A 26295-nucleotide genomic window follows, 5' to 3' on the forward strand; every position below is an offset into this window, starting at 1 on the left:
TGTCATTTGCAACCCCTATTTAATGTACAGCGCTGCGTAATATGTTGGCTGCGTAATATGTTGGCGCTATATAAATCCTGTTCGTAGTAATAATAATGTTACATTTTGTATAATCCCCTGAAGGTTGAATGTTTGGTGAAGGGGTTATCCTTTGCTAAAGTTTCCATTGATAGTTTCTTTTAATACCTGTATCCTTTATATCTGTATACATTTTCTTTATTGTGATCCTAGTACTTGTGATTAATTATCTTTCTTTTCTTTCTCTATCTGCAGTCTGCCAGAAACCATGTCACATTACACAGATGAACCCAGATTCACCATAGAGCAGATAGACCTGCTGCAGCGTCTGCGACGCACGGGAATGACCAAACATGAAATCCTGCACGCGCTGGAGACGTTGGACCGCCTGGACCAAGAACACAGCGACAAATTTGGAAGGAGGTCCAACTATGGAAGCAGCACTTATAACAGCACCAACAATGTCCCCGCCTCTTCTTCCACTGCCACCGCTTCTACACAGACCCTCCATTGCGGCATGTCCCCATCGCCCAGCAATAGCTGCGACACCTCTCCGCAACCTTGCACTACCAACCAGAACGGGAGAGAGAGCAATGAGAGGATCCCAACATCCAATGGCAAGATGTCTCCAACACGGTATCACGCCAATAGCATCGGACCAAGGTCGTATAGCTTCGAGGCATCGGAGGAGGATCTAGATGTGGATGACAAGGTGGAAGAGTTGATGAGGTGAGCAAAGTGCATTGATCTTAGAAAAAAATCTATTCCGATATATTATTATTATTATTACACATTAGGTATATAGCGGTGACATATTACACAGCTTTGTACAAAGTCCATAGTCATGTCGATTCCTGTCCCACAAAGGAGCTCACAATCTAATGTCCTTATCATAGTCATATTTCATTAATTTGGTCCTGGGGTAAAATTTGGGGGGAGGTAATTAACCTAAGTGTTTGTTTTTGGATTGTGGGAGGAAACCCACACAAACACGGGGAGTACCCGCAGACTCCAGGCAGTTACGGTCCAACCACTGAGCTACCGAGCTGCAAATGTATGTAACTTTTAAGAAAATATTGTAATCTGTTTTGCACTTTTAAAAGTGCATATTCAGTAAAATTTGGGGATTTAGCAATGTTTTAGTGGGAAGAATAATGTAAATGCAAACAATATGTGCAGGAACAGCATGCAAAGAGTATGAAGTTGGTGCAGGAGGGGAGAGTGAAAGGTATGACATCAAGCAGTAATAATATTATTATTATTATTAATAATAATAATAGTAATAAACAGGTTTTATTTAACGCCAACATATATTATGCAGTGCTGTACATTAAATAGGTATGTGAGGGAAAGAATTGCAAAGGGCCACAGGTTACCCTAGGGTTATTACACCCCTCCATATGGTTCTTCCTCCATTGCTGTTTCTATGCTGTCTGCATATAAGCATAAATTCCCCATTTACTTGAGAAGGATGTACCCAACAACATCCCATTCTATTCTGTTGGGGTACAGCAGGTAGGACGGTTGGCAATCACTGTAAGGTCTTGTTTTCAAGGATCACAACATTGCTTGATTTAAGTCTGCACAATGAATTGTTCCATCCTTTTGGTTGGAGAACAATGATTTGACTATCAATGCTTTTAGGAAATGCAAGCGCTGTAAATCTATCTGCTAAACAAATACATTTGTTTCTTCACTCAAACACTGTAATTGGTTTTGAAATGTTCTCATTTCGCTTTTTAATTAGGAAAGCGATTAAAATTCTGTTGTGGCCTTTCATTACTGTATATCTTTCCATTGTTTTAATTAAGTGCTCCGTCTTCCCCTAGCTTCACCCGGCTCGATACGAGGAAGGATGGAGCATTGCTGACTACGGTGGCTTTTCATTCCGGTGACACAGCAACTGCATTCCTCGTGTCATAATTAATATATTGTAATGACAAGACTTTCAATAACTCAGTCTGACGGTTAAGCTGTTTTCTGTCAATAGAAATACAAGTTAAAATGGATTTAATTCCGTTAGGTGTCAAAGGGGGGATATTAGGGAGAATTAAACCTCCATAGGTTATACATAGATATATAGAAGGTTTTATGCTTTACAGTATATTAGGTTAACGTGAAACTCTGCCTTTGCTGCAATCAAAAAATACTTCTTTCCGGGTCATTTGTATGCATTGTGCTTCTTCAGTGGGATAAAATTACTTTTTGGTGCTTGTGTTATAATAAGAGAGACTGAAAGCCACCGTCTGATCAGTATATAAGTAATATATATATTGTCCCTTTGGACAATGCTGCTGCAAGGGGTTCAAACCCCAACCTCTGTTCCTCTGGAAATAAATGATGGAAATAAACTGAAAGATAATTCGATATCGATACGCAGATGTGATTTTTACTCAGGTGTACTTTCACCCCATTTTATTAAGAGCCAGGTGAAAACTTTATTTCCTGTCTGCACCGTGCTAAAGTAATTTTCCTTCACTTTTGTTTTATAGGAAATTAGGGGAAAGTTTCCAAAGGGAAAAGAATTTTCATTCCAGAGATTTGTACTTGAAACAGGTGTCTGTATACAACAAACATTCTTCACCTAATATTCTTAAAGCCGAATTATAGTTCCACTTGTAGGAATCCCTGATCAGGCCGGTCATTATTCAGAAAGGGGCGGGCGATGTCCTTCCTGCAATAATCCCTCCTAATTGCTCCAGGTTTCTGGACAAAAGTTGAGCTGTGGATGCATTGTTGGCTTTGGTTGCCAGAATACCTGGCTTTGGCAACTTTCTATGCATAGGCGGGGAATGAACTCCCGTGCAATATCCGAAACAGGGAAATGAAGGCCAAAGATCGCAAGTGAAGAAAGAAGAAAATGGCACCTTGCAAGGGAACGGGGATAGATGAGTAATGTGCTGTTTAGTAAAAAAAAAAAAAAAAAAGGTTGGTGTTCCTCTCGATTTCTATATTGGTGACATTGGTCACCAGGACAAGAAGAAGGGATATTTTACACTAACGGGCAGAGAAAGCAGTAAAAACATGACACGGTCCAACCTAGGGTTGGCAAAGTTTTTATCTTCAGGGGCCACAATAAGTTTTAAAATTTAACAGACTGGGCTAAGCCAGTATTAGATTGAGAGTGTTTGTTTGAACTGATATAAGTTCTGTGTCAATTAAAAGAAAACTTTTATTCAATTTCAATGGGAGCAGTGGTTCCCCAATATTTGATGGTCTGGATTGAAAAGCCTAACAAGCCGTAGTTTGCCCATGCATGGCTCAATCCTTTTGCTGTTTATGTTAAAATTAAAAAGTTGCTTGTTCATGCACTTTAAATTTAAAGTGGAACTGTAGTCAAAAAAAAAAAAAATCACACTTACCTTTAATCCCGCAAATCCATCATTCCATAAGAAAGTTTCTTTGATTGGGTCCCGCATCATCCCGGTATCCTTCTTTGATCCGGAGCAGAGGAAGCACCGGGCCCCACCACCCTCTTCACTCTTCTTCTGGATTCTTCTTCATACATCACCCAATCTCACACTACGCAGGTGCATTGTCCATCTCACTGCTCATGGGTGAGATCAGCAATTTTTTTTTCTCCCTGGATGCGTGACGTAGGTATCCCAGGAGGCCTTGCACTTCCATTCTGTCTTCATTGCCCGGGATGGGTAGGTGATTGGGCATCTTTTTGTGTGTGGTATGTAATGATATCTTTGATTTATTGCCTGATATTTTACTGACGCAACTCGTAATGCAAAATCGGCAGTTTTAGACTTTTTTTTTTTTTTTTTTTTATATATATTACGGATTCTTGAAAACTTTTGTATGTATTGGAAGCGGCACAGAATTAATGTACAATAAACCTAGTAAAGGAATTAAAATCTTTCATATAATATAGTTTCTTCTTTAATAGGAGAATGTGAGGACAGAAGTTAGAAAATGATGATTATAAACGCAGTGTGCTGTAGTGTATCACAGTGATAATAATATATTGGTATCCATTTCCCCCTTAAAAGAAAACCAGGCTCCCCACGCATCTTTCCCCCAAAATACACCTTGTAAAGCGTACACACTTCCAATAATTATCGAAACGAACAACCGATCAGCCGAAAATCGTTAAAAAAAAAATGTGACCAACAACGTCGACGAACAGGGATTGTCGTTGGAAATGAACGACCGTCACGGCGGATCTGATTGGCTGACGATCGTTCACTATTGTGTGTACAGTCGTATAGTGATCGTACATGTTTCTGCAATACACTTTCTCCTTTACATGTCACTTCCTGCATCGTTCAAACAATCGTATCCAGCATGTGTACACTATTGGCGGTTTATATTTGAACAATCGTACCGTTATATCGTACAGAATTGTGCAAAATACAATTGTTCAATATAATTGTGCATAATCGGTCGTTTTCTAACGATAATTATTGGAAGTATGTACCTAGTCTAAGTCCAGTCTGTCTGATAGATTTGCTGAGGCTGCTGGTTGGTCCAGGATGGCTGGAATTAGCCATCATTAAAGAATTCGCCTTTGTTTTGCAGTTCTTGACATAAAGACCCTTTTAACTTTGCTAGGCATTTTCAGGTTCCTAATTCCAAAGATTTGATTACATTTTCAAAGGAATATACAATAAAAGTGGTGAAGGAGGAATAAAGAAACACACCACAAACAATTCAAAACAGTTGCAACCACGTGCAATGATAGAAAAAGAAATTCAACACGACATAATAAAACTTTTAGGGTCAGCTCAGCAAAATAGGGTTACATCATTACATCGGTAATCTCTTCCTGATAAAAATCAAAGGACGTTCTGTATTTATATGAATGAAATCCTGACCGGAGCCCACCAAGGTAATCCCGTAGCTTTATTTGCGGACCCTTATTTAATAAAAATGTTTAAAATGTAATCAACCCGCTGGGAGCCAGAGTACAGTGTTAGGGAGTAGAGAGAAGAAGTTGTAGGGACCATTGGGGAGGGATGGGGGAAAATGAGCAAGATTCACTTCATTTAACAATTTTACGTTTTTTTTTTTCTATTATGCTTTTCGTTTTCATAAATCTGCTGTGTAAATGTCAACAGTTGACCAATCATAAGCAATTGTTTTCAGTCATATTGTGTATTTAAACAATCTGGTTCCCCCTGTGTTCTGTGTTTTGCTGACCAAACATATGCTGTTTCGCTTGATTGGCATGCAAAGTTAGTTGTGAATCTTCTCATGCTCGTACAGGACCTTGGTGCATGCTTCTTTACTAATCTGTTGCTCATCCACCTCACACCAAGAGCCATAGATAGATTTGTAAGATAAGGTGAAATAAGCCAGGAATAAAGGACTAATAAAAAATGAAATGCACTGCAATAGCATTTTTTGTGGCATGGTTGCTTCGTAACAAAATATGTGGTTGTATCTACATATACTAATGATCTTTTTAAGTCACAAGCACTTCATTCCTTTACAAAGTGCTCATATAAAACCATATCCCACACCCCTCGCAGCTAGTGTACCTTTAATCCAGTTTCTTTGTTTCACTTCACATTCCTCCAGAATTATTTACCAATTTGTATGCGCGTCTCTACAGCTTTAAATCCACCACCCACCCCCTCCATCTTTTATTTTATGTCTCTGATTTTATGTCTGAGGTATAAGATTTATGTCTCCCCTCAGTAATGAAACTTTCCACATGCCATATGGCACTCACACACCTTATTCAAGTTGCCTAGAATTACCCTCATCCATCCTGGTGTTATGACACTTCTGATCAGATATGACACTCATTAAAAGCAATGCCAGGCAGCCAGCTACTTTATGACATCTCACTTTGCTCGTCTGGCCCCTGGCTCTGTACACAGTCTCCTCTCTCTCTGCTTTATTAACACTTTCCCATCACGTACATCAGTGTCTTTCCCGATTCTCTACCCGTCCATCTCTTCCTTCCTATGGGTTTTGTGATGATGCGAGTATCACAAGCGTTCAATGTATTGTCACACAGCAGACAAGAGAAGCTTCGTTTGCTGATTTTTGTCCAGCGAAACGCAAAAACTGGAATTATTTTGCAGTTTGTTGCATTATTTTAATTTTTTTTTTGCTTTATTTTTACCTAGTTATGATGGAAGCAGTGCTGTCACCTTGGAAGTATTGTACATCATTCTCTCTCTCTATGTAGTTTTAGCCTCCATATTGTCATGGTAAAGTTTAAATATGTCATAGAGGTGTGCAAGGGTTTCTGTGATTATTTAGTAATTGTACAGCCTCTGCTGCCCCGAAATCTACTTTTAATACTTAAAATTTCAATCCACAAACTGAGCCTAGCCTGTGCAACTTCGGCTTTTCTCTTTTATTTCCAGCATTCCCTGTCTCATCCAGCGCCGTTGTTCCATCCAGCGCCGCTGTCTTCTTTCTTCCGGGTTCTTCACATCGCCCGAATTAGAACTGTGCAGGTGTAAGATGGTTTGATGCTTCTTCCTCCAATTATATTTAGTGCTGGTTTTCCTGCACATGCAGTATTTTACATAACAGGAAAACCCTTTGATGGCACATGCCCAATCCCGGGCAGAAGTAGCCGCCTGTTGCTGTATTCTCCCCTGAAATTCTTTTAGGATGGGTGGCAGCACCTGTATTGTAACCCAACTTTCCAGTAATCACCGGGTGGTTACTGAAAAGTGCCGGGTTGTGTGCTCGGCTAAAAGGGCCGGGGAGAACACTGCTGTAACCTCCTAGAATATGTGCAAGATATGATGCAAGTATCTCAGGAGGCTCGGGAGCCACTGAAGATGAGGAGACCTCCCCAAAAATCAAGGGGCACAAATTTTTTCCCCAATATATAAAATGGATAGCCACTTTTAAAAATGTAGGTCTGCTTAGGAGTTCTGTTTATAAAACGGGACTCTGACATTCCCTCATAGGAGTCTTCCAGGTCTATGTGTTTCAATGGTAGTAACTGATTTTTATAAACAGAGCCCTAGGAATCCATTCATTCATTCTGAATAATTTGGAACTGATGACTTTCAAAATCCATCATCCAAATCAGTGCCAGCTTTGTTTGTAATGATGTTTTTTAATATATATATCACTTTTTTTGTAATATTTTTATCTTTTATCGTTCACCTGTTATCACCGAGGATTTCTGAGCTTTTTATGGCTGCAAAAGATGACCGACTGGCCAGAGCTGTGCAGCCAATAGAATCAGAAGCAATTCTTGGGTGTTAATATTTTTGTTGATTATGCTGTACTAAATGGCTCACTGGGAGTCTTCCGCAAGTTGCCTCAGTGAGCCCCAGATAAATCCGCAATGGAAATTTGCACTGCAAAAAGCAGACTTTGCCATTGTCAAGCAGTAAATAACCATCACTGGTATTCAATTGCTTTGCATGTTGTGGTAAGTCAAAGTTACAATGAACTTAGGAGCTGGAGTCAGATGGAGTCTGAAAATACCCGCAAAAGAAGATTTCATATACTTACCTTTCCAGTGGCCTTTTTCTTGAAATACTGGTTTACTCATATAAGACTGCTGCTAGAATTTCCTGGTCCAGTGGTGTCCACTTCCTGTTGCCCCATCACTTTTATGCTTCCATAATTCCAGAGCATAGAAATCTACATTTGAGCGAAAGGAAGGAAACATCCTTCTATACGTCATGCCACATCCCTGTTACTTAATAAGATCAAAAAGATTTTTCCCCTGAAGGATGAGACTTATTAGGTGTGTACAAAATATTACTACAAAAGTTTATCTATAAAATTTACTGTACAATTTTATTTTCTCAATACACCTGATAAAAAATATACAAAGCATTGTGAGTGTCATTATTTCTTTCTGGAGTACAATATTTAAACACATTGCTTTTCCACATAAGGGCTTCCTCAGAAGGACATGTTATGATGGATATCCCAATTTCCTTATATCCTTAAACAAAGATAATAAAATACACATAATGTTTAATTTAAACTTTCATGGTACATGATGTTAGAAATCCTAGGTGCAACCCCCACACTTATTTAAGATTCATGTTGTAGCTCATCTTTTAACTCCAGAAGAGACGTATAGGGGGGATATGATCACTCTGTATAAATATATAAATGGTCCATATAGAGAACTCTCTTCCCCATTATTCACTTTGAGATCATTACAAAACACAAGGGGGCGCTCTTTGCATCTGGAGTAAAAGAAGTTTAAGCTCCGGATAAGGAAGGGATTCTTCACTGTAAGATCTGTGAAAATGTGGAATCGGCTCCCTCAGGAAGTAGTTTCAGCAAATACTATAGATTGCTATAAGAAAAAGCTGGATGATTTCTAGAAGCACAGAATATAACTGGGGATTAAGGATTTAAAGTAAAAATAACAGAGACTGCTGATCCAGGGAACATCTGATTGCCTCATGGAATCAGGAAGGAATTTTTCTCCCCTGTTGAAGCAAAAAGGGGTATTTTTTTTGCCTTCCTCTGGACCAACTATGTCTTATAGGGTTTTATATCTGGGATATGTTTGTTTCCCCAGTGGTTGAACTTGATGGACTTATGTCTTTTTTCAACCTAACCTACTAAGTAACTATAAAACATTGAATCAATTAAAATGTATTTTCACCTGTGCGAGACTTATATTAATTGCATCTTTTCCAATGTCAATCTTCAAACCTGAGCTGGTTGCCCTTTAAATAGTATGTGTAATAATGTGAATGTATTAGTGTGTATTGAGAAAATGAAATTGTTCAATATATTTTAAAGGAAAACTTTTCTAGTAATATTTTGTACATCCTAAAAAGTCCCATCCTTCAGAAACTCTTTTTGTTCCATAATTTTATATTGACATACAAGCCAACGAAGAAACCATAGGGAATGATAGGGCCAAGCACAGCTATGTGAATTGTTGCTTTTTCACGGAATGAGTTTTTGGAAAGGTAAGTATATGAACCTGTTGTTGTTTTCTGATTAAGATAGTGGGAAAGGAGCTGCTGTCTTTTACTGGCCGATTGGAAGAAAAAGGGAAAACTTAGAGCAAGGGTTTGGTGCTGTCCGTGCCCAAATTTTGCTGGGGGCACTCACATATCTGGACTACACAGTGAGACCTCTAATAGAACAATGAGGAAAGAAAAGATACCGAGAAAACAGAGGAGTATGTAAACATAGTCTTTAAGGTTTTATCACAGATTTCAGAGACCTACCAGCACCAAGCTCAAAACACTAAAAACAAATTGAGTGGAGAAATTTGGATATTAAACTTCCATTTATATGTTCTTATTGCAGGAGGGACAGTAGCGTCATCAAGGAAGAAATAAAAGCCTTCCTAGCAAACCGAAGAATATCGCAGGCAGTGGTTGCACAAGTCACAGGTGAGTAGAATGAAGCTCATGGATCCCTGTAGGTGTAAAACCACGAACCCTTTATTCATTATTATAATACATCGGAACAATTGGTATTCATTTCGCCACTTTGTAAGATCACAATGCAGTGTTTGAAATTTAGCTCTAATACTGTGTTTTATTCTTGCATTCATAAAGTTTGGATGGAAGCTTTGTCCATAATAGAGGAGTTTATACAGCTTGTAGACACTACATAACTTCTACTGTTGCACTTTGCAATTGTTATTGTACCTGATCACCGGGGTTGGGGATGACTGTCCTAGATTTTGCACCAGCCACCTACCCAACCCTGCAGGCATCGTGCAAACCACCATCAGTCACCTATCACAACCTTCCCTGAATGCTTCCATTTTTTTAAAGCTAGCTGGTCAGCAGTGATTGCATTCTGTCAGCTGGTGCAAAGCCTTTATTATTATTATAATACGCTATTTATATGGCACCATCATATTACACAGCGCTGTACAAAGTCCATAGTCATGTGACTAGCTCACAATTTAATGTCCCTACCTCCATACACTACTCCATGCAGATAGTGTCCTGGTCGAGATTCAAACCTGGGACCCAGCGCTGCAAAGACCAGAGTGCTAACCACTGAGCCACCATGCTGCCCAAAGCCTTTCTGATGAATCTGGCATATTTCTATCCTGATAGGTTCCTTAAATCCTTTAAACTGAATATTTAAAGCTTTTGCTGGTGTTCAGTCAGAATATTACAGGTGTCTTTAGTGGTAAAGCAATTGTCAGATCTCGGGGAACCTCTAAATAATACAAATAAATGCTAATAAACGGCAGAGACTAAATTGTTACTAGGCTGTGGAGAAATTCCCTTTTAAGTTGAATGTCAGTTTATACCACCTTAGTGATCATTTTGGTGCCCCAATCCATCCCTGCTCAGGGAATTATCATCCAACCTCTAGGAAAACCATAGCGTTCCCATAGTGTTGCTGCATGTGTAGTTTATGGCGTGTTCGGTCTTTGCTTTATGTATTCAAGCATTTTTCAGAGCCTGTTTGTGTCTTGCAGGCATCAGTCAGAGCAGGATCTCTCACTGGCTGCTCCAGCAAGGCTCAGATTTAAGCGAACAGAAGAAAAGAGCTTTTTATCGGTGGTACCAGCTGGAGAAGACGAGTCCTGGTAAAGTAGCAATTACTGCTTTATTGTAATAGCTTATTACTGTTTTCTCACCACATGCTTTCTGTAAATCCCCGAGGATGTGATGGAAGTTGGTTGAAATTTATAGTGTTTGCACTGTCTGCTGCTGAAAAGCATGAGTAGCTTTACTACTAATAATATGCTGAGCAAAAGTACGATAGTTTCCTTCCTAAAGTAAATGTAAAGCTCATTGCTAAAATCTCAAAATCAACTTTAATATGATAAATTCATTAAAATGTTGCAGCTTTCATTGAAATATTCCTTTTCATCTGCACAACATCTCCAATATCCACACCTACCTGTCCCCAGAGACCACCAAACTCTTTTAAGACGCTCTTATCTCTCCTGTGGACTACTGTAACCTCCTCCTCTCCGGTATTCCTCTAACCCATACACAGCCTTCCCACCTACCTACCCTATACACAGCCTTCCCACCACTCCTCTTCTGCTGCCTCTCTTTGTAGTTCCCTCCATTGGCTTCCATTTCACCTGAGAATCAAATTCATCTCCAGTGCTTTGCCTTCAATTCCTCCACAGCTCCTCCCCCACCTACCTACCTGAAACACAAATCCCTCCACAGCTCTTGTCCCACTTACCTTTCTGCCCCGATAGAAGAATACACCCCAGCTGTTCTTCTCTCCTCCAATGACCTACTAATGACTTCCTCACTCATAACCTCCTCACACGCACTGATACAAGACTTTTCTAGAGCTGCCCCGACTGTGGAATGGTCTCCTCGTCCTATTCGGCTTGCTTCTACTTTCTGCTCATTTGAAGAGCCCCTAAAACCCAACGCTTCAAACTTGCCTACCCAACTTTTTCTGTTTTCAAACCCTTACTACTCCCCCACCATTCCATATCCCCTCCTATTGTGTGATACTTCCCCCACCTCCTAGATTGTAAGCTCTTCAGGTCAGGGTCCTCTCCTCCTCCTATGTCACTGTCTGTATCTGTCTTTCATTTGCAATCTGTATTTAATGTACAGCGCTGCATAATATGTTGGCGCTATATAAATCCTGTTTAATAATAGTAATAATGATATTCCTTGGTTATCCTTCCAAATTTCTTTTTTCAGGGACTATTATGGGGTGACAATGCTCCCTCTCCACCTATGGCCATTTTATCACTGACATACAAATACAATCATGAAACTTGCCCAGTGAAATGCTATGAAGTAGCAATTGTGGCATACGTGAGTTTGTTTCCATCATTTGTGGTTAGTACTGAGCTCAATTTTTAACTACACAGAGAAGCCAGATGGTCAGATTTGTAACCACAACAGCCTCTACAGCTCCTGTATTTCCACAGCAATTCACGGCTGTCATTTTGTGACAGTTGGGAATTGCCCAATGTCCACAGCTTGTAGAAACACACACACATCTGTTGGACATATTTGTGCTGTTGTAAAGATAATTAGAAATTAGAATCAGCATAACTTTTACAGCTTACTTCCTGGTAATATCAGGCTGGTATCTATGGGGTATTTACCCCGATAAAGCCCAAGTTCTCACCTTTGGCTGACTTTGCTTGCCCTTTTGCCACATTTCGTCCTTCTGACATAATTCACATCCTGACTTTTTTTAATTCTTTTACATTTCTGTGTGTGTATGTTAGTTGAAGAATAACTTTTTATACAAATGACAGACAAAACCCGAAGGCAGGAAAGATTAATTCTCGTTCCAGTCAGCGATCTAGCGATAGAGAAATATTAAGTTATTTTTCATCTGCCTAAGGGAGTCCAGTCTCTGCTTTATGGGTACACGGAAATCTACTCCTCCGACTATTTAAACCATGGAGTGGAACAATTTTACACTCTTTCCTTTTTCTCCGAGTAAATTGGAGTAACGCACCCTCCTCGCTCGCTTCTCGGAAACCCTGGGCCATGCCTGTGATTTCATCTTACGACGTACCTTGTGGGGTTACCAAATCACATTTCCAGCCAATTAGGCAGGCTGATGCTGTGCAGCTCACATAATCACATTGCAATCAGCAGACAGCACGGGCCTGGAGACATCTGTATGCACCTTCTCAATGAAGGAAATCTGTGCGCGCTTCGTGTCATTTTGTGCTGCTACTACGTGGCTGCAACAGACACCTTAACCCCTTCGCCGCTGTTCATTGTCTTCTATGCAGTGCAAAATCGTTAAAACACATTTAAAACATTTGTAACTGCTTTGTATATTTACGCAAATGTTTTCAGATTTATTTTGCAGAATAAAGAAAACGAAAAATATTTATATGCTTTTTTTCTTCATTTTTTTTTCTACAGTAGTTGCTGCATAAAGAAACAAATCGTCACATGTTTGACTGAATTACAGACATACCAAACATAGATGTAGCCCTAATCTTAAAGCGTAACTAAACTCAATATAACTAAACTCACACTTACCTTTAAACCTGCAGATCCGCTGGGAGGTTTCTTCGTTTGGGTCCCGCGTCGCTCCGGTATCTGGCGCTGGCCAGAGGAAGCGGGGGACGCTGACATCTTCCCTCTTCTTCCGGGTTCTTCTTCTTACATCACCCATCTCGCACTGCCCAGGAGCAAGGTTGGGTGATGTAGATCGGGAAAAAGATTGCCAATCTCACTGTGCATGTGTGAGATCGGCAATTTTTTTGTTCCATTAAAGAAAGGGCTCCTTCTACACATGCCCAAAATCATTACATGTGCAGAAGAAGCCTCCCGGGATGCATGACGTAGGTGACATGAGGCATTGCTCTCCAATTCTGTCTTTCTGTCAGAAAGGGGAGTTGCTGGACCATGGCAGGGGTCTCCCCAGGCCCTTTTAGCTGGGCACACCACCCAGCACTTTTTAGCACCCACCCGGCTGTTTTTGGGTGGTTACTGAAGCGTTTGCTCACAATATAGGTGCTGCCACCCGCCTACAATTTCTTCCCACCCGGCTTAAAAAAATTTATGGGTTGAGCACTGCATGGGGACTTTAAAGGTACGAAAAATGTCATTTTAAAGTTATATACACAAAAAAGATTTATTATTAATTATTAATTTATTACATGTTTTTGTTACACTGGATACTTTGCACCTTAAATTGCCTCCCTAAACTCCTGAAGAAGTTTTTTTTAACGAAAACAGAACGCAATAAGTAGAGGCCAAGCACTATTTCTTTAAAACTCTTAATGTGAAGAGTATATATTGTTTTGGAAAAGGTTTTAGGGTCAACTTGTTGCTTACCAATACTTTGTGGTTTTCATATTTAAAAATGTCATAGGAACTTTGTGTCTATGAAAGTTCCCAGCCAGGGTCCAAAACAAACTCCAGGAGTATAATAATAAAGAATAATTCCTGATCTTCACAATACAATTATTTATTAAAAAAAAATCTCTCCTCAAGGTTCACAAAGATGTCAGATGCTTTGCATGACCTAAACAAGCAAAATGATTGGATAAACAAATTGTATAATGTAATAATGATTGGATGTTTCATAAAACTAATGTACAGCGCTGCATATTATGTTGGTGCTATATAAATCCTGTTTAATAATAATAGACATCTCTGTTTTAAAAAATGACTTTGGAGGACTTTGCCGGAACCCATCAGATTTATGGACCCAGTTCCAAATATTTAGTGGTGCCCAAGTGGAAAGTCGAAAAAAGCTTCTTTGCCAAAAAAAAGAAAAATTTCTAGTAAACATTTGGAAAAAAAACAAAAACGCAATGGGTTGAGATAGTCCTGGGCAAAAAGGTCAGTCAGTATTGTACTATGTTACATAGTGCATGGAAACACTTGTGTGCCAACATAGATCCCTTGTCCTTTCTCTGTATTGGCCATATCTGTTTATCGGCCTGTAATGAAGAGGAGTTCAGCTCCTTAAAAACCGTTCCAGAGGTTCTATATTGTATACAGAATTGGGGTAGAGCTTCAGACAAGTTTAGGTTTTCATCTATCCATGCGGTATCCGTGCTTCCATTCCACTTCCATTGACATACAATGAAACTTTCCCCTCCTCATTAGCTTTTTGTTTTTCTGAACATATTTAAACACTTTAACAATTGACATTGTACAATGAGAATGCTTTCTCTATTTATCTTTATCCTGTTGGAGATATTTCTTCCACTAATATGTGTAATTTTCATTTGGTATCTATAGTATCTCCTTTTTTTTCCTTCTAATAAAGATAACAATCGTTGGGACGTGTTTTTGATTTGCCTGTAAAGTTAAGATTTGTTTTTCTTTAAGCCATGAAGACTTGTTAAAATTAAAAAATTACAGATCCACTGTGGTAGTTGTGTAATCATTGATGTGTGTGGTATTCTGGGAGCAGCTTCTGCTCAGGATTACATTTGGAATATTTTACTTTTGCCTAAATGCTTGAATTCCAATCAGCCAAAGCCATCACTGGCCTTGTATTATGCAGGAAAGATCACCAGCAAACCTGAAACTAAACTAGCATATAAAGAAATAATAAATATGAGTATTATGTGTAAAATAATGTACCCAATGTACTAACTATACCTTGATTTTTTTATTTTTCAGGTGCAACTCTAAGTATGAGACCAGCACCCATTCCAATAGATGACACAGAATGGAGGCAGACGCCACCCCCTGTCACCGCTACCTCTGGGACATTCAGGTTACGACGGGGCAGTCGCTTCACCTGGCGAAAAGAATGCTTAGCTGTCATGGAAAGGTATGTTTTCAGTTTATGGTTTTGTGTGATTATGATCATTTCCATTACTCCATTGAAGCTTGTCCATTGGAATCCTTAGCAATATAGTTAGGCTTAGGTCAGAGAAGAACATACTGAGGGTTACACATTGATTTGGCAGGAATAGATGGTGTTGATATACAGGTGGTGGTGTAAAAAAGTGCAAGCATCAGGTCTTTTATTGCAGAAGGGACAGGTGGTATTTGTAATCTCTTCTGCTTTGTACATTAAGCTACGCATGTGCCGAGCAGGCATGAGGTATGCTACGCATGCGTAGCTCAGTGTACTGTGCCTTGTGTGCCGGCAACTGGTTAAGTATGATTACACCTGCAATTCAACAAGGACAGGTGTGTGTCATTTATTGCCCTGCCATACAGAGAAGACTTTATCAATTTACTAAAATAAATATCAAGTTTCATAAAGCGGAATAAATTATTTAAAAAAAGTTAAACTTATTCCTCCCTTATTACTCTCTTTAAAGGACCAGTCCCCCCAGGAAATATTTAGTGAATACCTGCAGGTTGATTACCATATTCCTGCCCATGGCCAGACGTTGATCTTTAAGAGCCTGTTTGAGGCCATTTATTGATCCAGCCTGTCGTGGGTGAATCACTTTTTGATATCAATATGCAAAAAAAAATGACTCGGGTATTAGAACTGGTTTTCCCGTTACAACTATCTCTAGTCCTGGGATGCGAACTGCACCAGGATGAGCACTTTGTTCTGTGAAAAAACTTCTGCTATCAATAATTTTATGATTGGTTTATTCCCTTCTGCCGTCTCCTATCGATTGTTGCCGTTCCAGAAGCCTCAGATGCTGTTTTTCAGCTTTGCATGTACCATGGAAGGGGGCCAAGTGTCTGCTATAATAATATTATACCTTGATCTTAAAGTTGCTGGATCCAATTTAGCTATGCATACATTGCGGCATAGCTGATACGGAGATAACTCATTCCTGACAGACCTCGAATGCACCCGGGGAGGATAGATCAGCCTCGTATGTCTAAGTTGCATTTCTTTTTCCGCAATATATGCCTGGGTTTATCATCAGAAATAGCAAAGAAATATGCCAAAGTTCACCTGCATCAAAGTGTAACCCACGTGTGTGGTGGGAAAAATATGTAGCACAGGTTCATAGAAATACAATAGGGAAAAAGTATTGTCTCTATGCCCGATGTGTTATTAATTATTATTATTATTAAACAGGATTTATATAGCGCAAACATATTACACAGCGCTGTACGTTAAATAGGGGATGCAAATGACAGACTAATACAGACAGTGATACAGGAGGAGAGGACCCTCCCCAAGAGCTTACAATCTGGTAGGTGGGGGAATTTCACACACAATAGGATGGGAGATATGTAGTGTGGGAAGTAGTGATGGTTTCAAAAGACAGAAGAAGAGGGGTAAGCAAGTTTGAAAAAATGGGTTTTGAGCGCTCTTTTAAATGAGCAGAAAGTAGGAGCAAGCCGAATAGGACGAGGAAGACCATTCCAGAGAGTCGGGGCAGCTCTAGAGAAGTCTTGTATCCGTGCGTGTGATGAGGTTATGAGTGAGGAAGTCATTAGTAGGTCATTGGAGGAGCGGAGAGAGCGGCAGGGGGAGTATTTTCCTACCATGTCAGAGATGTAAGTGGGACAACAACTGTGGAGGGATTTGAAGGCAAAGCACAGGAGCTTGAATTGAAGGTGAAATGGAAGCCAATGGAGAGAACTACAAAGAGATGCAGCGGAAGAGGGGCGATGGGAAGGATGGATGAGTCTGGCTGCAGCATTCATAATAGATTGTAGAGGAGAGAGTCGGGTTAGTGGAATACCAGGGAGGAGGAGGTTACAGTAGTCCAGACGAGAGATAAGAGCATGTACAAGGAGTTTGGTGGTCTCAGGAGACAGGTAGGGGCAGATGTGTTTTTCGCAGATGACGCTTCTTCAGGGTTAATGGAGCCCTGAGTCGATGGATTATGGGAGGAGTGGGCAAACTTTTCAGTCACGGGGTCCACATAATAAAATTTTAAAGAGGGGCCAGGGTGATGGTAGAGTGAGCAGGGTTGTGCCATTGTGACGCCACTGAACGTGATGTCATGGCATAACCCCGCCCACTCTCCAATCGCAGATCTGAGCCTGTGATGAGAGTGGGTGGGTTTTGTGCAGTGACGGCCCGCCCACTCTCCCATGGCAAGCTCGGAGCCGAGAGAGTGGGCGGGTTGTGTGCAGGGACACAGCCCGCCCACCTCCACCGGCCAGAGCCGCGGAACACCCAAAGGGCAGGAGAAACCACCATATTGGGCCGTAGTTTGCCCATGCCTGGATTATGGGCTGATTATTTCAAAAAGAAAGGCGATTAAAGCCAGGGTATTTTTGGGTGCAGCAATATTTTGAAAATCAAAGATTAAATATACACAGTGTTTTTAGTAGTTAAATTGATATACATATTAGTTCAGATTGGTCACTCCAAAGTGAGGTGAGAGACCAAACCAACTAGACAGTAAATCCCTCATCAACAATAAAGTAAAACAGAAATGAAATATCATGACCCGACGCGTTTCGCTTCATAGGCCATCTTCAGGGACTTGGTGAAGAATGTTTGTTCAATGGCTGCATACAAGAAAATAGCATGTACACAGGGTTATGTTCAAGGTAAAACAATAAGATATACCAATATTCATCATGATAACAGTCATAGGATCAGGTTAACGTCAATGTGGTCTAAATGGTACATTAATGATTAGTTCTGCATCACATGAACTGTTTTTACAAGTTATTATGGATGGGAAATATGGTCCAGGAGATGTTGGTGTTGTATATTGAATTAGTATCTAATTATATCTTCTTCTCTTATATCTTCTCTTATACCTTCACAGTTACCATCGTGATATTTGGTATATCCTAGTGTTTACCTTGAATATAATCCTGTGTATATGTAATATTCTTGTATGCAGCCATTGAACAAATATTTTTCACCAAGTCCCCTGAAGAAGCCTTAAGAGGTGAAACGCGTCGGTACACGATATTTCATTTCTGTTTTCTTTATTTGTTGATGAGGGATTTTCTGTCTAGTTTTTGGGGCTCCCATCTCACTTTGCTCAGTGGGAGTGACCAATCTGAACTAATATGTATATCAATGTGAACTAAAAACATTGTGTATATTTAACCTTTGATTTTCAATATATTGCTGCACCTAAAAATTCTCTGGCTTTAATCGTCTTACTTTTTAAAATACTCATATTTATCAGGGTATGCAGCCCCACCTACATTAGGGGAGGTGACCCGGCATATCTTTCTATATTTCAGGATTATGGGCTGAAGTCAATCGGCACGTGCAGCACGCTTTCTGTTCTTGGCATTTAACATCACATATCATGAGATTCTTCTGAGATCATTCATTCTTTTATATCCATGTCACCTGTTCACTTCATTTTGTCCTTTGTTAAACTTAAGCTGCATCAACATGTTTCAAGCTGCTTTTGTATTCCTTCTAACTTTTATGAGGAGAGAAGCTGTATCCAAAACACAATCAACGCTTCACATATGTCAAGTGTTCAATCTATTCCTCAGTAGAAGACAAGAATAAAAATCACCTTCCTGTGCACTAAATCCGTGTGACTACCTTGTAACATCTTTACGTAGCTGCAGATATCCTGTGCACAGAGCTGTTGGACGGAACCATGCTGGTTCTAAAGCTGCATACACACGTGCAATTCTTGTCGTTGGAAAGGATCCTGATAAGAACCGCACGATGCATGAACGAGTGCTGTACATACAGCACGGATCTGCTCTATGGAAAGGGGAGGGGGAGAGCGACGGAGCGGCACCCTGCTGTGCGCTCTCCCCCTTCCATTTCATTAGGATCGTTTGTGGATCCGCCAGGACGGATCCACGGACGATGAACGACACAGGCTGTACACACCAGATTATCGCACGATATTTGCCCGAAGCCAATTATCAGACGAGAAAAATTTGACGTGTGTACGTAGCTTAACACTACAGGCCTATAGACTGCCTGCAGACTATTACTGCAGATTCAAGACCAGTCAACCTGCACAAGCAGGGAGAGAAGCAGTGCTTGGTCTTTAATTCTGGAAGCCAACGGTCTGTGCTGTGTTTGGTGCTCCAAGTATTTTATAGGTATTTGGCAAATGTATCCTAAGTCGCTGGAAGTAAGAGCAGACTTTTTTTTCTTTATAACAAATGTTTATTCAGCTCTTGTGCAATAATCTACACCATGTATCTATCTCAATATTGGAATGAACCTTACTGTGGGGGCATTGGCTGCTGGCAGTGGAGGTTTTATAATACATGCAGAAGCAATAGCTGTTGTGCTCATATAGATAAGATAACACTAACTATGAACACTTGAATTTTCCAGCTATTTTAATGAAAACCAGTATCCCGATGAGGCCAAGCGGGAGGAAATTGCCAATGCGTGCAATGCAGTTATACAAAAACCAGGTGAGTGTGATGCGTCTGCATCTTTTTGATCTCTACAGTCAATAGCTCTCCATATACAATCAGAACTTTTGCAATCGTTGTGGGTTTAAAACCGGTATCCCTTTATTTCTAAAATTGATTTTGAAATAGTTCATAAACCTGCAAATAGCAGGACTGATTTGTAATAAATTATAAACAGAGCGTCCTATTTTCAATAATTTTTTTATAAACATAAATGAAAGAAAAAATATATGGTTTCTGAGGTATTCGTATTTTATAGGTTGGTTAAAAAAGAAATTGCTTTATCAAGAAGTACATTATACATTTTATTTGGGAAATTGGTTACTCTAGGCTTTCCAATCCATTATTTTATACAAAGCTTTTCACTGCTGTCTTCACAGTGGGTGATAATATAGACCTAACCAGGACCAAAAAGAAGGCAGAAAGCCAAGGTGTACAACTGCACCGGAGTATGAGGACATCGGAATTTACTGACCCTCAGCTGATGCCAAATAACTGTTTGCAACAACTGAAAGATGAATATAGGTTGTAGCCTTTAAAGACAGAAGAGGAGGGTGCTAAAAGAAATGAAAAGGTTAAAATAAGCAAAAGTCAAGGGACATGAGTTTTATGTGTGACTCCCCAAAGGGGGCATGTCCATCAGAAAGTGGAGATGCCTAAATCAAAACCACTTTCAAGATCCATGGTCAGGCCAGTCATTATTGCAGAAAAGGATAGGCGATATCCCTTCTGCAATAATCCCTCTCTACCTTCTTGATCAGTCCAGCGGAGAGCCCTGGCGCCTGTGCAGCGGAGAGCCCTGGCGCCTGTGCAGCGGAGAGCCCTGGCGCCTGTGCAGCGGAGAGCCCTGGCGCCTGTGCACGGAGAGCCCTGGCGCCTGTGCAGCGGAGAGCCCTGGCGCCTGTGCAGCGGAGAGCCCTGGCGCCTGTGCAGCGGAGAGCCCTGGCGCCTGTGCACCGGAGAGCCCTGGCGCCTGTGCACCGGAGAGCCCTGGCGCCTGTGCACCGGAGAGCCCTGGCGCCTGTGCACCGGAGAGCCCTGGCGCCTGTGCTGAAAACCTCCATTGTCAGGTGTCTGAGAATTGGTTTTTAGTGAAGTTACTTTGTCACACTTGTTGTTTCTTTACATATGCATATTTGTATATATGCTTCTCAGACAGCATTGAACCCCAAGTTTGAGTACTAACATGCAAACTGGAATGTAGCCAGTCACAGGTTTCCACAAGTTGACCCATGAAGATGTTTGCTGCCCCACCACCAGGTTCACACTTAGGAAATCCATGCAGAGCGATGTTTTGTTTGTCATCATTTCATATTATTCAGCAAGGACCTTGAAATGTTATGTAAAATCACAACGATCTACATAATTTATGTCGGAACAATAATTCATTCCCCTATTAAAGCCCTTGGTGGAAAGCCAACCAGCTTAAATTCAGCCCGATGCCAAGACGCTTCTGGCAGGGAGCTGTGCGAGGTGTAACGAGATGTTTCCGTGGCCTCTTCAATGTGCTTACCGTTTTCTCAAGGTTACCAGACAATACTTTGCATTTATAAGCTTACAGGTGTTTGGAAAATCTTTTGTATTAATATAGCAGCCTACGATTGCTTTGGTTTAGACACATCTGCACATATATAATAAAATGTGTTTTCTTTTCAGGCCTAAAACTTGCTTGAGAAAATAATTAATTTCCCAGCTATTGGTTCTCCCTTCCCCCTGCTTCATTAATTCTCATTCTGCTTTCTTTTTGCAGGCAAGAAGCTTTCAGATCTGGAGCGGGTTACCTCCTTGAAAGTGTACAACTGGTTTGCCAACAGGCGGAAGGAAATCAAAAGAAGAGCTAATATTGGTAATGTACCAGAGCACAGCCGTGCCGGCCATCAGTTTGGAGGCAATTGACATGATGTGCCAACATATTACAATGCTGTACTTGGGGATTGCAAATGACCAGATACAAACAAAACCCAATTAGCCCATGCAGCCATTCTGTCATAAACCTATGTTTAGTCATCATCATCCTTTATGTAGTCCAGATATGTAGATTGTCATTGTAAAATGTTATAAATGTGCACGGACATCATACACTACCTACATATAGAGTGCAGAAACATCAGGTGGGTGATGGCTACTTATTTTTTTAGCTTCCAACATAGCTTTGCTTCATATATAGATGAGTAAAATCTAATTGCACAGTTCCACAGAATCCGGTACCTGTGAGGAAAAGTATAAGGTGATGCAAAGGTCCCCCCTGCATTGAGACCGGTCAATGTGCACCCACCCATTCATCTAACTGTATACTTCATGTGTGCATTAGCTACCTTAATCTACCTGAAGATCCAGCACCCCTTGGTTTCCTGTAAATGACAGCAGTACCAATGATGGAATCATGCAGACACTGCCAGGCTTATTCATTGACATTTTTCATTCCACAGCCCTCCATATTGGTAACCCAACTGTCTGCACCACATATTGAAAAGTAAAACCCCACAGCCAATCTGTGATAAGCCAGAGATGAGAGAGCGTTTTCTACCTTATATGATATAGAATTGTTGGCTCTCTGACAGCTCATCGCCCTATCCAGCTGAATGTATTGACCTAGCACTGTCATAATTTCATTTAGCTATATTAAACTTGTGTTAAAAACATTCACAGCACTTACTGAACTTTTAAAAATGCTTTCTGCCCGGCTCTTATACCAAAGCTTTGATCTTCTAACCCAAAACAACTTCTTGTTTTCTTTTAATATAACATTCTTGCAATTTTAAAAGTGCAGTTCCTGTGCAATGCATCACCAGGACCTTTTCCCCTAAACTCACAGTGGGTGAATGTTTGGTTTCCCTGAACCAACAATGCCCTGTGCTTGACCTGTAATTGGCACTATACTTTTCCTGCAGCGCTGAATGGATTTTAGTCATCTTGGTGATAAACTCTTCAGCGGCTGGCATCACTTGTGATTAGAACACCTGGAGAGCCGCAGGTAGCGAATCACTCCTCTAAATTTAAGATGCCCTTGTGGCTGTTTTGTGACCATCACCTGGAATCCTAAAATAGACCATCACTTGACATATTGATATCAAACTGGATCATTACCATGGGCAGCCGAGCCCGTTCTATATTGCTTCACGTTTGCTAGAGAGCAATCACAAGGATTTAATATGCTGGTGATAGGTAACAAGCTCTTATTGTTAACTCTTAAGCTCTTAAAATATTAAACTTAGCATAGAGCGATCACATTGCACATACATGTATTCTCTTTTTCCATGCTGCTGGCACCAGTGCATAGATATACATGCTTTGTTGTGTATATTTAATTAGACAATACATATGCATTAGAATTCTCATTAGTGAAGCCAGCAACACATTTTGCTCCAGATTAGCATAATATAACAGATAAAGCATTGTGTGATAATTGTGAATATTATTCATTGCCCTGAAAGGAACAATCTGACAGTTGGGCATCCAATATCATCCCAGTAATAAAACCATGTGCAAGAAAATATATATATATTTTTTTTTTGTATGTGCTAGTATGAACTTTTCTCATTTTCCTCAGGCAGGAACCATAGGCTTGTACCCTTTTGCAGTGATGCTTTACAAAATAAAAATCTGCAGTCAGTACAGGGAGGCTTCAGTGGTCATCAGATGGGTAGAGTTATTATTATTACACAGTATTTATAGAACGCCAACATAATACGCAGCGCTGTACAAAGTCCATAGTCGAAGGGTCTCACAGTCTAATGTCCATACCGAAGTCATATGTCTAAGGCCAATTTGGGAAGCCAATTGACCTAACTGCATGTTTTTGGAATGTGGGAGGAAATCAGAGTATCCGGAGGAAACCCACAAAAACACGGGGAGAACTTGCAAACTCCATGGAGATAGTGTCCTGGTCAAGATTCCAACCTGGGACCCAGCACTACAATGGCCGGAGTGCTAACCACTGAGCCAAAGTGCTTTGTATCAGTGATCTGTGTTTCAGGCCAAGGCACTGCTAGGTCTCATTGTACTGCACCTTCCAACTTGCTGTGCTTTATAGTTTGCAAAGTGTCTGCATACATAAAATAAATTTCAAGCCGAAAACTTAAACAGCAGATCAGAAAGAGGAGGAAGGGAAATATCTTCAGATATCGCTAAAAGACGAGCAAGTTCAAATCTTTACCTACTGTATTCAAGAGAAAAACGTTTGCCTTCAGCATATAGATTTTTTTGTTTTATTTGATGATATTATGTTGCTTTGCATGTGTTATATTACCAGTGCAGATAATTTAGGGCCAATATTTGCTTTTTTCGAAGAAGCAGCAATCCTGGAGAGTCATGGGATCGATGTACAAAGTCCAGGGGGGCATTCGAATAGTGACGACGTGGACGGCAACGATTACTCGGAACAGGTGAGCCTCTCTGCTTTTGTACTACAAGTTTGTCCCAACCTCCTACAGACCCGTTATTTGCTCTCTGCAGGCCATATTGAGAAATGACCTTTCTTTTTAAGCTGTGCTCACATTTACTCAAGATTCCAAGAATATTGTAAAACATTAAATGTGTCCGTTGATAATACATGGGTAAATCTGGCCTTATTTTTAAATAAATCTCAGACATTTATCATGTTAGGGAATAAAATGGATGAAGTCATTTCTAAGTGTGAACCCATTTACATTCCACATGAATCAGAAGAGTAATCTCAACATTATCAATCAGTAGGGTTATCTCAGCATTACCACATTGCATCATTTAGGTAAAGATGATTTAGCTATCATGACCGTCAGTTATTTAAGGTGAATGGTGAGTTAAACTTGGAAGGGGTGGTGCAGGTAGTCTGTATCTAGCAGGTAGTCTTGTATGTATGTGCAAGTAATTAACTAGCTTCTCTCTTGTTTCATTCTACATACTTAGGATGACAGCACCAGTCACAGTGACCACCAAGACCCCATCTCCCTAGCTGTCGAAATGGCTGCCGTCAACCACACCATCCTGGCGCTGGCCCGGCAGGGGGCTGGAGAGATCAAGACAGAGGCTCTGGACGATGACTGAGACCTGACTGCAGCGGGAAGGGTCAAAACTTGAGGGTTTCTTAGATTTTAGACGTAGCACCTTAGCAATCTTTTTCCTCGGTCCTTAATGTGTGTTTCCTATATCAGTATAACTGCAGTCTCTTGTCCGTAAAAAGTTAGCTGGTAGGGTCTCGTCCTGTGAAGATGGCATAGTTGCCCATATTCACGTCTGCTATTTCTCAGTATTAATTCTAGCCATATTCCTTCCCTGGGTCTAAAACATTTTGACTCCATTCAGGCATTCCAATTTTACAAGTGCTTCCAGCCCCCGCCCCCATGCTTTTCCTTCCTTAAGCACCTTTTATGTTGTTTTTTTCTCATGCGTGTAGGGAGTGTTGAAGCAATGTGTGACTGTACGTGAAATATGGGGTAAGATGCCTCAATTGGCAAACAGCCTTAGCCCAAGGGTTCAAATCTTAATCAATCATTTGCCAGTTCCTCCCAGCGTCCATTGCATTTGCAAAGAATGTCATGTGCAAACTTATTGACTAGGTCAGCCTTTCTCAACCTTTTACTCCAGAGGAGCCCTTATGGCATTGGTGGGGAAAAATCAGTGAGAAGAATACCCCTCTCCCCATTACACTTTTGCAGAATGCCACCGGCTCTGCAAAATGGCTTTGGCCCTGAAACTAAACTGGTTCACATTTTTGGAAGTCCTAGCAATCTCTGGAAGAACCCGTATTGAGAATGTTTGATCTAAGCAAGTTCGCAGTGGAAATCTGCCATTTGTCAAAGGAAGAAAAAGTCCCAAGAACCCTGCCACATATTGGAACTTATAAGACTTTGACAAATGGGAGACGGCAATTGAATACAGAAGAAGCCCTGGTTTTTAAATGGACACTTGTGTTCCATATACTTGTACAAACACTAAGATAAGCACTTACATTGCTCTGTTACAGATTCTCATTGGTTGCAATGGTTGTTTGCGTGTTTAAGTCATCAGCCACACTTGAGCAATATCTAACAGACTTTGATGGAGGTCTGACTAGCAAGGCAGTACTTTCTATCCAAAAAAAAAAAAATTAAACTTCCCTGAACTACCGTAATAATTTTGGAAAATCTGGTGCCCCAATGTACTTTTGGAGGTTGGCCGTTGCCTAAAAAGCACTTTTTATTTGTTCTCGTTTCTACTGCAATAGATTTTCTGTTTGTTTTACATGAATCTGTCTGTCTTTAAAATATAAAGAATTGGTTTTGTGTCAGTTTGTAATGAGGCGTTGCTGGGGGTTATCAAACGCCTACCTTGGATACTTTTTAACTTGACCTAAACAAACCTGCAGTACATTCCTGCCTATGAGCTTCCCTATTTGTGCCCGGTAATATCTGGGGTTAGCAGCTAAATTTATATATATATAGAACATGAGTGGGCAAAATTGCACAGACTTGTTTATTAAAAGGGAATTCATGCATAGACCACCTTGTTTTCAAACAATACAAAAGTGCCAAAACTATCACTTTGTATTATATTTGATGATCATGAAATGAAGCTAGAATGAGGTGTAAGGCGAATTGCACATTATCTACATTTTTGATTTGTATTTTCATCTACAGTCTTGTGTTCACCCCTGGCAGCTATCCTCCAGACCTTCACCCATGCCATCTTTTCTGTAGGGCAAGCTAAAAAAATC

At 40.4% G+C, this 26295-nt stretch overlaps 1 protein-coding gene across 3 annotated transcripts; it reads left to right on the forward strand.

The window, feature by feature from the left end:
• The first annotated feature begins 273 nt into the window (after positions 1–273).
• On the forward strand, positions 274–25694 carry HMBOX1 (homeobox containing 1). 3 transcript variants are annotated; one of them, XM_072407226.1, is made up of 8 exons: positions 274–747; positions 9241–9326; positions 10379–10489; positions 15000–15153; positions 19540–19622; positions 21373–21468; positions 23913–24007; positions 24510–25694. In XM_072407226.1, exons 1-8 carry the CDS (start codon positions 287–289, stop codon positions 24645–24647), a joined length of 1224 nt encoding a protein of 407 aa, XP_072263327.1. In that variant the 5' UTR covers positions 274–286; the 3' UTR covers positions 24648–25694. The 3 variants fall into 3 exon arrangements, with proteins under 3 accessions (XP_072263327.1, XP_072263328.1, XP_072263329.1); XM_072407227.1 differs by having other exon boundaries at positions 23916–24007; XM_072407228.1 differs by having other exon boundaries at positions 23919–24007.
• The last annotated feature ends 601 nt before the right edge of the window (positions 25695–26295 follow it).

This window comes from Pyxicephalus adspersus, chromosome 4 (assembly GCF_032062135.1).
Source record: "Pyxicephalus adspersus chromosome 4, UCB_Pads_2.0, whole genome shotgun sequence".
In the NCBI taxonomy this organism is placed as follows: Eukaryota; Metazoa; Chordata; class Amphibia; order Anura; family Pyxicephalidae; genus Pyxicephalus; species Pyxicephalus adspersus.